Below are 14,423 nucleotides of genomic sequence, written 5' to 3'. Positions count from 1 at the left end.
GCAGTACTGCAGCAGGGGTGTGTCTGGAGCGTGTGAGCTGCAGTACTGCAGCAGGGGTGTGTCTGGAGCGTGTGAGCTGCAGTACTGCAGCAGGGATGTGTCTGGAGGGTGTGAGCTGCAGTACTGCAGCAGGGGTGTGTCTGGAGGGTGTGAGCTGCAGTAGTCGTAGCAGCAGCTGCAGGCTCTTGTCAGTCTTGCGTAGCGGCAGGTAGACATTAGTGTGGAGCCTGCTCAGTGTGTCCAGTAGGGGGCGTAAGACAGACTCTATCCCACCGCTGACACCAGTAGTCTCCTCTCCTCCAGAACTCCTCTGAGTCCTCTCCTCTGTGTCAACACACAGTAGGATGGCCCTGGCTAGCAGCTCAGCCTCTCCTGGGTCTGGTACACTGTCTGTCTGCTCTGTAGGACGTCACAACAAAGTTCATCACTACAGTCATCTATTGTATATACTAGAGGTGTGTCCATCTAGACATACTCATATCTGTAACCGTTGATATTCGTGATCAGATAATACTCGTAATTGGAAAAACGGATTCACCTGTGCTAGCCGGGACTCACCTGTGCTAGCCGGGACTCACCTGTGCTAGCCGGGACTCACCTGTGCTAGCCGGGACTCACCTGTGCTAGCCGGGACTCACCTGTGCTAGCCGGGACTCACCTGTGCTAGCCGGGACTCACCTGTGCTAGCCGGGACTCTGAGGAAGGCCTCCATCTGTTGTTGGACGTAGCCTCTCACAGTCTCTCTCTCTGGAGAAGTACTGGTACTGGTACCATCACCTGATTCTCTGACACAGGGCCTGAAGCTGCCTTCACTTTCAGCCAGCCAGTCACACAGCTAGTGAGGAGACACAAATACACAAGGGAAAACTGATGGAAATACACTAAATATTATAATTTTTACGTTTGAAAAGAACAGACCTCTTCCCTCATTCCACCCCCACACAGTACCTGATTCCAGAGTACTGTCCCTCTACATAGAGACTCGTCTGCTCTGAAGTGCACCAGCAAACTAAACACATTATCCAACGTCACTGAGGTCTGCAAAAGATGGCACAAATATCATCCATGTTTAGCAACGGCTATTTTGATTATGTTGTCATTTGTATGCTGATAGCTATAATCTCTTCTTCAACACTGTATTTGGGTGATAAATGTCATCACTTTGCACCAACGTGGCACAGTCTCAAACACATCATAGTGTCTTACCACATCTGTCAGGGAGAGGGCGGTGTTTAGCAGGAAACACTGTGCCGCTCCTCTCAGTAGCACCTGGTGGGTGATCATGGTGGAGCGAAGCACCTCCCTGAGATACAACACAGAAACCCTTAGGGACAGTTTCCCGGACACAGATTACCCCTAGCCATTGACTAAGCAGAGTGTTCAATGGAGATTCATAGAATCCACATTTCCACACCAAGCAATACCACTATGGCCATAATAAACACTAAATAAATAACCTAATGTCAAGTTAGAGTCTAGACAATGGCTGCATTTGAAATGGCACCCTATTCCCTATATATAGTGCACTCATAGGGCTTTGAACCAACATTGCACTATAGCAAATAGGGTACTATTTCAGATTTGCCCCATAACCACAGGCTACCTGAGAGCGTGCAGGCCGTCAGGGCCCAGGAGAGGGCAGGGAGGGAGGTGGGACAGGGCCTGAGAGAGGAAGAGGATGGGGACAGAACACCAGTGTTGAGAGCCTAGCCGCTGGACAAGCTGCAGCAACACAGGACCTGGGGAGACAGAGGACAGAGGATCAGCATTACAGGACCTGGGGAGACAGAGGACAGAGGATCAGCATTACAGGACCTGGGGAGACAGAGGACAGAGGATCAACATTACAGGACCTGGGGAGACAGAGGACAGAGGATCAGCATTACAGGACCTGGGGAGACAGAGGACAGAGGATCAGCATTACAGGACCTGGGGAGACAGAGGATCAACATTACAGGACCTGGGGAGACAGAGGACAGAGGATCAACATTACAGGACCTGGGGAGACAGAGGACAGAGGATCAACATTACAGGACCTGGGGAGACAGAGGACAGAGGATCAACATTACAGGACCTGGGGAGACAGAGGACAGAGGATCAACATTACAGGACCTGGGGAGACAGAGGACAGAGGATCAGCATTACAGACCATCTCTGATGAACAGTCATTACTGTTTGCATTACCACCACAACAAGCTACAGTACAAAAATCTGGGTCAAGTTCAGTTGGGAGAAAACTTTTTGAAATGTACATGAATTTGTCCAATAAGAAGAACCCAGATTTTCATTTTCCTCTGCAAAACGTTGTACTAGGGTGTATCCTACTGAACATGGCCCAGGTTTTTCAGTGCCCTGTGTGGAAGCTCTGTTACAGTACCTCTGTTCTCCTGTGGCAGGCTGCTGAAGAACCTGACCATGAAGACCTGCAGCTTGACTCCCAGCTCAGGACACTCTCCTACACTCTGGCCTGCAGTCCTGGAGATTGAGAGACATAACCCTCCTCAACATTTTGAGTGGAAGTCACTCTAAATAGGCCTAATTCACTACTTCATCACTAGCAGAAACTGCATCATCTATGTGTCTATAAATCAATATTGTGTTTTGCTGTTGTGCTGCTATGAGCGCTGGCTCACCTGTGAAAGAGGGAGCTTTCAGACATCACATCCATAAAAGGACCCACAATGAACTGAGGAACAAGGGGACAAAGGATAAGAAGATCTCTCATACACTAAACACCTACCGTCCCTCCTCATCTCACCCACCAAACCAAGAAACAAAACCACCACCAATCCACCACTCCTGAGAAGGAAGTAGCTGACTATTGGACAGTACACACACTAATAACATAGAAAACGCCAGGGTAGTGGGTTCGATCCCCGGGACCACCCATACGTAAAAAATTTATGCACACATGACTGTAAGTCGCTTTGGATAAAAGCGTCTGCTAAATGGCATATTATATTATTATATTATAAAAGGGAAAACCTAGAATTTGGTCATTCTGGGTAGATGTTCTAACACTGATTGGCAAGTGCACCAGGTACCTGTGAGAAGGCCAGGGCGAAGGCAGGGCGTCGGAGCACCTGGAGCTCCAGAATGTGACACACTCCCTCTCTCATGACGGACTTGTTCTCACTGTGGAACATACGTTGGTACACACCCAGCAGCCATGACGGGTGGAACAGACTGATGCCTGAGAGAAGACAGATGGACCATTGGTAGGCAGTATTTAGCAGGATTTTAAAAGGTTTGGGTTGTCACCTTATGGTTGACACAAACACACTCATCACCTTGACTATCATTCGCTGCTGTTTGGATCAAGGTATGGATTCTGTTGAGCACAGGGCGGACCACATGAATCTGGAAAGAAACAGAGGAAAGGTAATAGTTGTTTATGACGTTATAATGGTGTTATAAATGCATGTATAATGCATTATGAAGAGGGGTTTCATAGCAAGTGTTACCCATAATATTCCTTACCTGGTTCTCCTCCAGTGTCTCCATAACCAAGGCATAGTCCTCCCAGAACTCTCTGAGCAACTTGCTTCTGTCTGGGGCCCATCTGAATATGATCTCATCATCTGCAAAGGACTCACATAGTTACAACTAGGCTAAACTATACTGTTTTACAGACTTTAGTATTAATCTGTATAGTGAAGAAAATGGCTTCATATGGATAATATTATAATCAAGCTTGTCAGTCTGTCTGTCACATGTATTAGCATATTACCTTCAATTGACACTGAACTGCTTGGAAACTCGGCCGCCTCATCCTCCGACAGAGCGACACACCTTTTCAGCAGGTACAACGCCCGCTTCCGGGACACGTTGTCTTTGTGGGTCAGTCCATCTTGTAGAATCCTCCAGAACTGCAGAGAACGACGAGGGTCAGGTCGAGTATATCTCAGACTTTGAGGAGGGGTGTCCAGCTGTAGTTTAGCCGGCGGGAAGAGATAGTCGGAGAGCGCTGTTAAACACAGCAAAGTGCGTTCTGTCACCACAGGTGAGTTCGTGTTTGAGCTGTCACTCTTGTGCCAGCTACACAGATCCTCTAAGATGAATTGGAGTGTACTCGCTATCCTCTCCTCGCTGTAGCAGTTGAGGAGTGTGAAAATAAGCCGAACGGTGATTTTGGACACCAGAGCATCCGATAACGTCTTGATACAGGACATGGCGGATGAGAGGATCGACGTGGTCAATTCTTCGTTGGATGAGAGAGTGGGTAGAATGACTGACATGGCTTCGATAGCCACGTCGATACACAGCCGCCCCTCACCGGGAAGCTCTTCCTCCGTCTCCCCGTCTGGCAGCTGGAAGGATGGCAGGACAGTGCGGGCGACTCGCCCTGAAACTGCCGTGTCACACAGTGTGTTGATGCAGACAGAAAGAAGCCAGCACACAGCGTTGGTGATTTCACCCCTTCCATCTTGCACACTTTTACCATTGCATGCCATGTCTCCGTTCGAGACTTTCAAGAGAAGTGGTAAACATTGTGTCCAAATGATCGACTCAACCTTTCGTAGAAAGATGTCTCTTTTTGCAGTTGAAAAGGCAACTTTGTCGCCATCGTCAGATGTGTCCGACTGGGGTAGTTTACCAATCCCATCAATAAACGTTGTCAGTGCCTCTACTCTTTCTGTGTCCGGCCACAGATCACTTGGCCAGCACAACGTGTTAAACAAAGTATCCGGATCATGACAACTTGATAAAAGGGCATTTATTAAAATAGAAGACATTTCAAAAGCCTACTTCAACGTGTGTACGAAGATTCACAGATGCCCTCGTGTTTCTTGTCGGTATGTAAACTTCCTGATACGTCACTCACCGTTGCCAAACGCAACTCTCGCGATAGAGTTGCGTTTCTCATGCCAATAAAGCACTATGAATTTAATTGAAATAAAAACACTTTTTAGCAACCGAAAGCTTCAAACTAGCCCCACTGCACCATATTTGCAAATATGTATATAAATTAATGTGGCTCACTTAACCTGAGCAGTAGGAATGATTGTACTCTATACAACTCTCTCTATATATTTACCTGCAAGTGAAAAACTGTTTTTAATTTATTTCAAACAACCCTAATTTGAGACAGACCCGCAAGATTTGTCTGATCTCCACCACTGACCACTCACATAATTCCTATCAGATACAAAATCTTACCCAACCAACTCGATGATCCCCTCACTCTCTCTTGCTGTTTTATAGGCAGGTGCATTTGGTGCAACATGCAGGACAGTCAAACTGATTTTGTTGTGTGGTTGAGAGGAAGGGCAATTTCAGGAGTAGCAGTAAATGCATGGGTCACATGAAGCCCATGTGACCTGTTGAGATTCAGTGGATCTGGAGATACTTTTCAGCGTCAATGCATATAACAATATACACCAATAGAACGCACTAGAATAGTTGTGCCTTTCATTGGAAGGAGAGTGTTCTTGAGCAAATCAACAAAAACATTCAAAAACGGTCAAAATAACAGGCACATAAACTGGGGAAATAATGTCTATTTCCTTGGATTAGTATTAAGATCATACCATAGACCACTGGTATTCAAACTTTTTCAGCGGGAACCCCATTTTTTCTGACAATTTCTGGGGACCCAATTTTCTTCACATTCATTTCCTAATTACCTCACCCCATGCCAAATATAATGTCACGACCTTAAAATCGGTACATTAGATTTTTACATCAACAAATAACCTTCAATTCATTACATTTTAATCTCTTATCAAATTGAAAAGAAACCAATAAATACATTTAATCAATCAAATGTAATTTTTCTAAATATCTTTCTCAAAAACGTTGTATATTGTCCCATACAATAACCCGTAAGCTTACATTTTTGTTTAGTTTGGCGACACCAGTGCAGTTCCCCCGCAACCCCACTAGGGGTCGCAACCGACTGTGAATACCACTGCCATAGACTGTATAGTATCAAAATAAAGAGATCATACCTTATCAGATCAGTATTTAGGCTTATTGTATCTAATCCAAAGTGCGCCAATTACACACTATAGTAACAAAGAAGCAACTGACCAATATAAAAAAGAGGTAACTGACCCCAATATGTGAGCTGAGCAACATAGAGAGTCTTTGTCATTGCTTAATTTATATAATAATTCCAGTGTATGCATGAAGACAATCACAGTAATAGTTCTAAGTACATAATACTGTGCTGCTCTACTTCGAGAGAAAGTAAACACTTATTAGTAACATTATTAGAGCTTTGGCAGACTTGTAATATCATAAAATATCAATTTGATTCTTAAGTATTATTGCGACAGAATTAGAACAAATATACACAATCGTGTACGTATGATGTTCATTTCAGAGCATTCTTTTTTTTTACAGACAAACTGACAAAGGAAACAAAAGTAAAATGTAGGATTAAAAATGGTGTTGGTTATTTTTATTAATGTAATGACGATACATTTCATTTACACAGGATGTCAACGTGCAGTAAAGTACTTTGTTCTTCACAACAGACCATAAAGTACTTGGATTCTGGAGGTACTGCCTGTTCAAACTATGCCACGATTCACACACACCAATTAAGAAACTAACTGAAGAAGAAATGCAATGGTCACCCCCATTTACATAAGGACTATACAGCTGTGTATAATTTACAGTTATTGATATGGTTACAATGTGTTAGTACCTAAAAGTAAAAAATATAGTAAAATAGTAGAAAATATAAGACAATTATGTACAACGTCTCTAAAAAAGGTAAAACAAAAACAGTGTCAAACATGTTGAATAAATATGTAGAGTAGTTCTGTATTGGGATGACTATTGAAGGCGATGGCCTCCTTCCGTTTCACAATGAACGCTACCAATACCAATCAATGTCAGACTTCTTTTCTACTCTTGAAAAGGTCCATAAAGTCGTCCAACATCTCTGTGCAGCCTCTCCCCTGTATCTGGGTCATACAGTAGAGCACAGGCTTGAAGAGGGGCATCCATGCTCCTTGATGTAACCAGGCCAGCACAGTACAGTTCTGCTCGGCCCGGTACTGTGAAAAGGCTATTGGTGCTCTTTCATGTAACCAAGCCAGCACCGTACAGTTCGGAAAGGCCTGGTTCAGTAGTGTGAAAAGGGTATTGGTGTTCACAGAAAGGTATTGGTGCTCCTTGATGTAACTAGGCCAGCACAGTTCAGTTCGGCCAGGTAGTGTAAAAACGTTATGTTCTACAGTTAGAACTCTCGCTGCATGCAGCCACTCCCCTGTATCCTACAGTTTCATTGGAGGGGGATGTAGGTAGAGAATAGACTTGAAGAAGGACATTGGTCCTCTGTTGTTCTACAGTATAAACTCCAACAGCTGTTCGTCTCCCAGTAGATCCAGGGAGAGGCAGTTCATAGACCTGTGTCCATAGAAGCTGCCCTTAGCCGGGCAGTGGAGGGGGACGTAGTAGCCCCCGTTGTTACACCCTGGGGGGCTCTTAGCGTTACTCTGGGGGTCCGGGAGGGGCAGGCCGAAGGTGTAGCTGTGGGAGGAGTCAGTGGGGAGGGTCGTGCCGAGGGGGGCGGGAGGGGGGAAGAGGCGAATGTCATCCAGACTCTGGCTGTGGCGGTCCACGCAATGGGATCTCGTCTTCAGGATCTGCAATACAGAAAGAGAGAAAGTTTATGAAAGTGATAAGAGATAGAAGGAGAGGAAAACATGGAGTATCCTGAGAAAGGAGGAGGAGGAGGAAGAAGAGGAAGATAGGAGGAGGATAGGAGTCTTACCTGTCCCAGGGTATCTTTGCTGCGTAGTGTCACCAGATCTTCACCTCTGTCTACCTGATCCCCCTTTAATCCTGTTAAAATGACATCACTGTAGTCAGCTAGAGGCAGGTACGTGGACTCCATTTTACACTCACATTTCATTTCAGCAATGCAAGAATCTGAAATAATATCATAAAATTCCCATGCCACTAGGGGGCATATGAGACTACATTTTTAACGTTCTTTATGAACAATAGCTCATCTCTGCTAAAGTTTCAGTACAATTAGTTAAACTAGTAGCAGTAGTACTTTTCCACAAATATATGGGAAAAATGCAAGTTTTGGTAGTATGTTATTTAAAAACACTTCTCATGTCCTATAAGTTCTCAGTTGTTAAAATATTTAGAATGTAATGTGATAAGAACTCATGTGGCTTACAACCTCACCTTCACAATGAGTCTCTGAGGTGAGCATAGGACAATCAACCGACACGCCCTCAATCAGCTCAGCCAATCTCAGCAATTCCTCTGCGTCGTCCACGGAAACCTCTCCTGGACTGTCCACACTGGCCTGCTGGGTCTCTGAAGAGGAGAATCAGAATACTTAGTGGAAAAATACTTTTGAATGAACGATCAATGTCCGCAATAATATTCCACTTAGAATGAAGTGATATGTACACAGAGTGTATAAAACATTAGGAACACCTTTGTAATATTGAGTTACACCACCTTCCCCTTCTGTCCTCAGAACAGCCACAATTCGTCGGGGCATGGACTCTACAAGGTGTCGAAAGCGTTCCACAGGGATGCTGGCTCATGTTAACTCCAATGCTTCCCACAGTTGTGTCAAGTTGGCTGGTAGTGGATCTCTACTCCGAATAACTCGTTCCATCTCATCCCACAGATGCTCAATTGGATTGAGAACTGGTGACTGGGAAGGCCACAGCAGTAAGCCGAATTCACTGTCATGTTTGTGGAACCATTCCTGGAAAATCCTAGCCTTGTGGCATGGGGCATTATCCTGCTGAAAAAATCAATTTGCAGATGGATACACTGCTGCCATGAAGGAATGCACCTTAATTGGCAATGATGTTCAGATATTCTGTATTATTCAAACTTCGCTCCACTTTTACCAAGGGGCCCAATGTGTGCCATGAAAACACACCCCACACCATCACACCACCCCCACCAGCCTGTCATTTTGACACGCAGCATGATGGATACATGTGGTTTTCTCCATTCCCTAGTCCTCCCATCAGCGTGAAACAGCAGGAACCGGGATTCATCAGACCAGGCAATGTTTTTCTAATTCTCCAGTGTTTTCATTCCTTAGCCCAATGCAACAGTAGTTTCTTGTTTTTTGCTGAAAGAAGTGGAACTCTGTAAGGTCGTCGGCTACCATACCCCATTTGTGTCAAGGTACGACGAGTTGTGCATTATTTTATGGGTCTTTGGGGACCAATGTTGTACTGGACTGTCAGTTGACTAACTGTGGCCCGGCTGTTGCTCTGCACAATGTGTCAGCCTCCTTTGTCCTCTTTCATCAATGACCAGTTTTCGGCCACTGGCCTGCCGTTGGCTGGATGTCCTTTGGGTGGTGGGACCATTCTTGATACATACGGGAAACTGTTAAGTGTGAAAAACCCAGCAGCGTTGCCGTTCTTGACACAAACCGGTGCGCCTGGTACCGACTACCATACCCCGTTCAAAGGCACTTAAATCTTTTGTCGTGCCCATTCACCCTCTGAATTGCACACATACACAATCCATGTCTCAATTATATCAAGGCTTCAAAATCCTTCTTTAACCTGTTTCCTCCCCTTCATCTACACTGATTGAAGTGGATTTAAGAGGTGACATCAATAAGGGATCATAGCTTTCACCTGAATTCACCTGGTCAATCTATGTCACGGAAAGTGTATTTGAATAACCACACTAACATACCATGTAGAATTAAGCAATATATTTGGCAAGCATTGTAAGCAGTATCCTAGTGTGGATATTGGAACGTAGCCAAAGTTAACTGAACATGGAGTATTTATTCCATACCGCAGGTATGTGTGTGTGTATACTACCAGTCAAAAGTTTGGACACACCTACTCATTCAAGGGTTTTTCTTTATTTTTACTATTTTCTACATTGTAGAATAATAGTGAAGACCTCAAAACTATGAAATAAAACATATGGAATCATGCAGTAACCAAAAAAGTGTTAAACAAATCAAAATATATTTCATATTTGAGATTCTTCAAATAACCACCCTTTGCCTTGATGACAGCTTTGCACACTCTTGGCATTCTCTCAACCAGCTTCACCTGGAATGCTTTTACAACAATCTTGAAGGCGTTCCCACATATGCTGAGCACTTGTTGGCTGCTTTTCCTTCACTCTGCCGTCCGACTCATCCCAAACCCTCTCAATTGGGTTGAGGTCGGGGGATTGTGGAGGCCAGGTTATCTGATGCAGCACTCCATCACTCTACTTCTTGGTAAAATAGCCCTTACACAGCCTGGAGGTGTGTTGGGATATTGTCCTGTTGAAGAACAAATGATAGCCCAAACCAGATGGGATGGCGTATCGCTGCAGAATGTTGTGGTAGCAATGCTGGTTAAGTGTGCCTTGAATTCTAAATAAATCACAAACAGTGTCACCAGCAAAGCACCCCCACACCATAACACCTCCTCCTCCATGCTTCACGGTGGGAACTACACATGTGGAGATCATCCGTTCACCCACACCGCGTCTCACAAAGACACGGCAGTTGGAACCAAAAATCTCAAATTTGGACTCCAGACCTAAGGACACATTTCCACCGGACTAATGTCCATTGCTCGGGTTTCTTGGCCCAAGCAGGTCTCTTCTTATTATTGATGTCCTTTAGTAGTGGTTTCTTTGCAGCAATTCTACCATGAAGGCCTGATTCACACAGTCCCCTCTGAACAGTTGATGTTGAGATGTGTCTGTGACTTGAACTCTGTGAAGCACTTATTTGGCCTGTAATTTCTGAGGCTGGTAACTTTAATGAACTTATCCTCTGCAGCAGAGGTAAATCTGGGTCTTCCATTCCTGTGGCAGTCCTCATGAGAGCCCATTTCCTCATAGCACTTGATGGTTTTTGCGACTGCACTTGAAGAAACTTTCAAAGTTCTTTAAATGTTCCGTATTGACTGACCTTTATGTCTTAAAGTAATGATGGACTGTCGTTTCTCTTTGCTTATTTGAGCTGTTCTTGCCATAATATGGACTTGGTCTTTTACCCAATAGGGCTATCTTCTGTATACCCCCCTAACTTGTCACAACACAACTGATTGGCTCAAACGCATTAAGAAGGAAAGAAAGTCCACAAATTAACTTTTAAGAAGGCACACCTGTTAATTGAAATGCATTCCAGGTGACTACCTCATGAAGCTGGTTGAGAGAATGCAAAGCTGTCATCAAGGCAAAGGATGGCTACTTTGAAAAATCTCAAATATATTTTGATTTGTTTAACACTTTTTTGGTTACTACATGATTCCATATGTGTTATTTCATAGTTTTGATGTCTTCACTATTATTCTACAATGTAAAAAACAGTTCAAATAAAGAAAAACCCTTGAATTAGTAGGTGTGTCCAAACTTGACTGGTAGTGTATGTGTGTGTGTGTGTGTGTATTACTTGAGTAACAGGGCAGCAGACCATAAACAGGTCATTCTGTGAGCTGTGGGAGGATGTGAGTAAAACATGTTTGCGTAATCTTTATCTTTCAAACTTCAACTTTGTGAAGATAAGATAGGAGATGAATGCTAGTAACACACTTCCAGAACACTGAATTCCTGAACAGTGACATCATCATGCGGCTGCTCCACTCCTTTTCAATTGATGACACACACTCACCAAGTGACATGGCTGATTTTCTACATTTTCTACACTGATTTTCTACACTACACTTCTACACATTTTCTACACTTTTCTACACTGCAGAGTGATTGTGACTAGTAGGGTGTCCAATCAAAAACGCATCTTTTGACCAATGGGTTAAATAATAATAATAATCCTCTAAGAAAACCAATGGTCCAAACCTCACGTCTCTATCATAATTCGTTGAAAAGTTATTGGAGTTTTTACCCTTGTAGGATGGTCAGAATTAGGGTGACTAAATCAATGGTCATAAATCAGGAGAATATCATGGAGTCAGCTAGGCTGGATGCTGTGAGAGAATTAAGGCTCCCAGACAGGCTTACCATTGAACTCTACAGACAGGCTTACCATTGAACTCTACAGACAGGCTTACCATTGAACTCTACAGACAGGCTTACCATTGAACTCTACAGACAGGCTTACCATTGAACTCTACAGACAGGCTTACCATTGAACTGGTCATCTTTCTTCTCAAATCCGCAGGACATAAAACTATTAATGTGAAGTTCCTGTTCTTTTTCAAAGATTTATCAGAAAAAAGCATATCTCTGTGAAATGTCAAAGGAGCACTTTACATTTATTTCAGCTCATTACGTTAATTTTGCTTTTCGCGACCCGCGGAAATAACTTTGCAGACAACCACCACAAGATGTAAAATCCTCAAAAGTCTCTGTGAGAAAGCTGCACCGCTATGTCAACAGAGCTCGCTGCTTATTATCGGCTCTATTAGGTCACAAAATCTAACTTTTTGGGTATAATGTTAATGATATGTTAGAGAAAGACCCCACTGAACAATTCAGAACATGAAGAATCATATTTGTCTTGGTAAAATGTATTTTATAACATCAGGAAGGGAAATTTCATCACAAAAGCTTGTTTTCACCCACTCCGGGTAGAGTGGATGGATACCCTACATTGCGTAGGAGTGAGGCCGCCTGGCCTAAGACAATGGATCAAGATACATCAGATACACACATTTCTGTCTTTCACTCACACACACACACACACACGCTTTGACTGTTACCTTAAACTCTAACCTCCTCTCCTCTCTCACCTTCCTCCTGCCACTCCTCTTCATCAGTGCGTGCTTTGCTGCCCGTGTCCACGCCCGAGGTGTGAGAACTCCCGTGACTCGCCGCCGAACTGAAACACTTCTCCATCCTCTTTCTCGGTCCCGTCTCCTCCTCCATGGACGCCATCTCCATGGACGCCATCTCCATGGACGCCATCTCCATGGAGATGCTGCTGTGTTGCCGTGTTGCATCGCGGTCTGCCTCGATGCCCGAGCTGGAGGTAGAGTGTCGGGACAGGCCGGGGCTGCCCCCCTCGCTGCCCCCTGGAGGGTCTAGATCCAGGTCATCACTGATGTACGACTCCCTGTAGCGCTTCTTCTCTGGAGGGGGGACAGAGAGGGGAGGAGGAGGATGTTCAAATTCAGCCATTCATTCATGGATAGGAGAGGAGAGGAGAGGAGAGGAGAGGAGAGGAGAGGAGAGGAGAGGAGAGGAGAGGAGAGGAGAGGAGAGGAGAGGAGAGGAGAGGAGAGGAGAGGAGAGGAGAGGAGAGACACTTTATTGTGGAAATTTGACTTTGGCTTCGAACAGATTAAAATGCAAACGCAATCAAGAACATTTGTTATTAGCATTGTGCTACTCGATAGATAACCATTAGGCCTCATCTCTAATCACTCTGAAACGCATTCCCCTCCCTCCTCTCTCCCTCCTCCCCTCCATCCCCACTCACCCTCGCTGTCCTCCAGCTGTCGGAGGTGTTTGAGGGCAGGCTGTAGACTGAGGTAAAGGCGGTGGCTGTTGCTGAGGTGCAGGAGGAGGTGGCGTGAGCGGAACGGAGACCCTGTGTAGTAGACCAGCTTCCTGGCCGACGGCAGACCATCTGGCTGGATCTCAAATTTCTTCCCCTGGAGGAACAGGAGAAGGAAGGGCAACATGATGAAATCATTATTTATTTATTTGACCAGGTAGATTGAGTAAGAACACTAGGCGGCAGGTAGCCTAGCGGTTAAGAGCATTGGGCCAGTGACTGAAAGGTTGCAGGTTCGAATCCCCAAGCTGACTAGGTGAAAGATCTGTCTATGCCCTTGAGCAAGGCACTTAACCCTAATTGCTCCTGTGAGTCGCTCTGGATAAGAGTGTCTGCTAAATGACTAAAATGTCAATGTAAAATGTAACCCTGAGGAGATGAGAACATGATGGAATCATACACAGCTCAGTGTTATTAATACCCTCATTAAATAATCATTACAATACCACTTCATTTAAAAGACAATGGAAAGAGCATGACGCTAGTAACACCAAGGTTGTGGTTTCAATTCCCGCCGGGATTGCATACATATACACCATAGACCTGCACTCACTGTACTGGAAGTCACTTTAGATAAGTTAATAGCATATAAAGTAGAGGGTACCAGGAAGGTGAGTCGTCCCACGTTGGACCAGGGGAAGTCATAGAGGAGCTGCCGAATGTTGTCCACCTCCTGGGGAAATGACACACACATTACACTGGGAAAGACATTGGTTACACTTCCGTTTAAAGGGTTTATTAGTAGCTTATGGATAGTGAATCATTAGTTCATATGTAGTAAATCATGAATAAACAGTTTTAAAGTATGAACCAAACTCATTGGGTCAAATTGGGTGATCATCCTTTTGGTGTTTGCCAAATAGTGAGCTTCTGTTGAGGCAAATGGTTGGCTTTTGGCAGCATTCTGAGAGATTCATACTTTATTCCAGACAGTATCATGTAAAAAAGTTTATCTTGATAGGAAGATGTACAATCCAACATGTGTTTCTCTCCTTTT

General features: G+C 44.4%; 2 protein-coding genes across 3 annotated transcripts in view; both read right to left on the bottom strand.

Moving 5' to 3' along the window:
• Positions 1–4,778, bottom strand: part of LOC311135836 (putative methyltransferase TARBP1) — a 41,289-nt gene extending 36,511 nt beyond the window's left edge. Inside the window, exons 1-11 of the mRNA XM_084169868.1 lie at positions 3,731–4,778; positions 3,481–3,581; positions 3,291–3,360; positions 3,045–3,193; positions 2,634–2,686; positions 2,378–2,475; positions 1,604–1,739; positions 1,207–1,303; positions 949–1,038; positions 679–835; positions 47–399 (exon numbers count right to left, since the gene is read on the bottom strand). Coding sequence (XP_084025994.1) covers positions 47–399; positions 679–835; positions 949–1,038; positions 1,207–1,303; positions 1,604–1,739; positions 2,378–2,475; positions 2,634–2,686; positions 3,045–3,193; positions 3,291–3,360; positions 3,481–3,581; positions 3,731–4,736 — 2,310 coding nt within the window. The 5' untranslated portion in view covers positions 4,737–4,778. The remainder of the gene's footprint in view (positions 1–46; positions 400–678; positions 836–948; positions 1,039–1,206; positions 1,304–1,603; positions 1,740–2,377; positions 2,476–2,633; positions 2,687–3,044; positions 3,194–3,290; positions 3,361–3,480; positions 3,582–3,730) is intronic.
• Positions 4,779–6,372: 1,594 nt separating this feature from the next.
• Positions 6,373–14,423, bottom strand: part of LOC311104013 (FERM domain-containing protein 6-like) — a 38,681-nt gene continuing 30,630 nt past the window's right edge. For both annotated transcript variants that reach the window (XM_084145659.1, XM_084145660.1), the window contains exons 10-15: positions 14,031–14,099; positions 13,349–13,523; positions 12,660–12,998; positions 8,155–8,289; positions 7,730–7,800; positions 6,373–7,601 (exon numbers count right to left, since the gene is read on the bottom strand). In XM_084145659.1, the coding sequence (XP_084001785.1) occupies positions 7,299–7,601; positions 7,730–7,800; positions 8,155–8,289; positions 12,660–12,998; positions 13,349–13,523; positions 14,031–14,099 (1,092 nt within the window). In that variant the 3' untranslated portion in view covers positions 6,373–7,298. The remainder of the gene's footprint in view (positions 7,602–7,729; positions 7,801–8,154; positions 8,290–12,659; positions 12,999–13,348; positions 13,524–14,030; positions 14,100–14,423) is intronic.

This window comes from Coregonus lavaretus (assembly GCF_964263955.1).
Source record: "Coregonus lavaretus genome assembly, chromosome: 1".
Taxonomy (NCBI): Eukaryota; Metazoa; Chordata; class Actinopteri; order Salmoniformes; family Salmonidae; genus Coregonus; species Coregonus lavaretus.
This window is presented reverse-complemented; position numbering and strand designations above follow the sequence as displayed.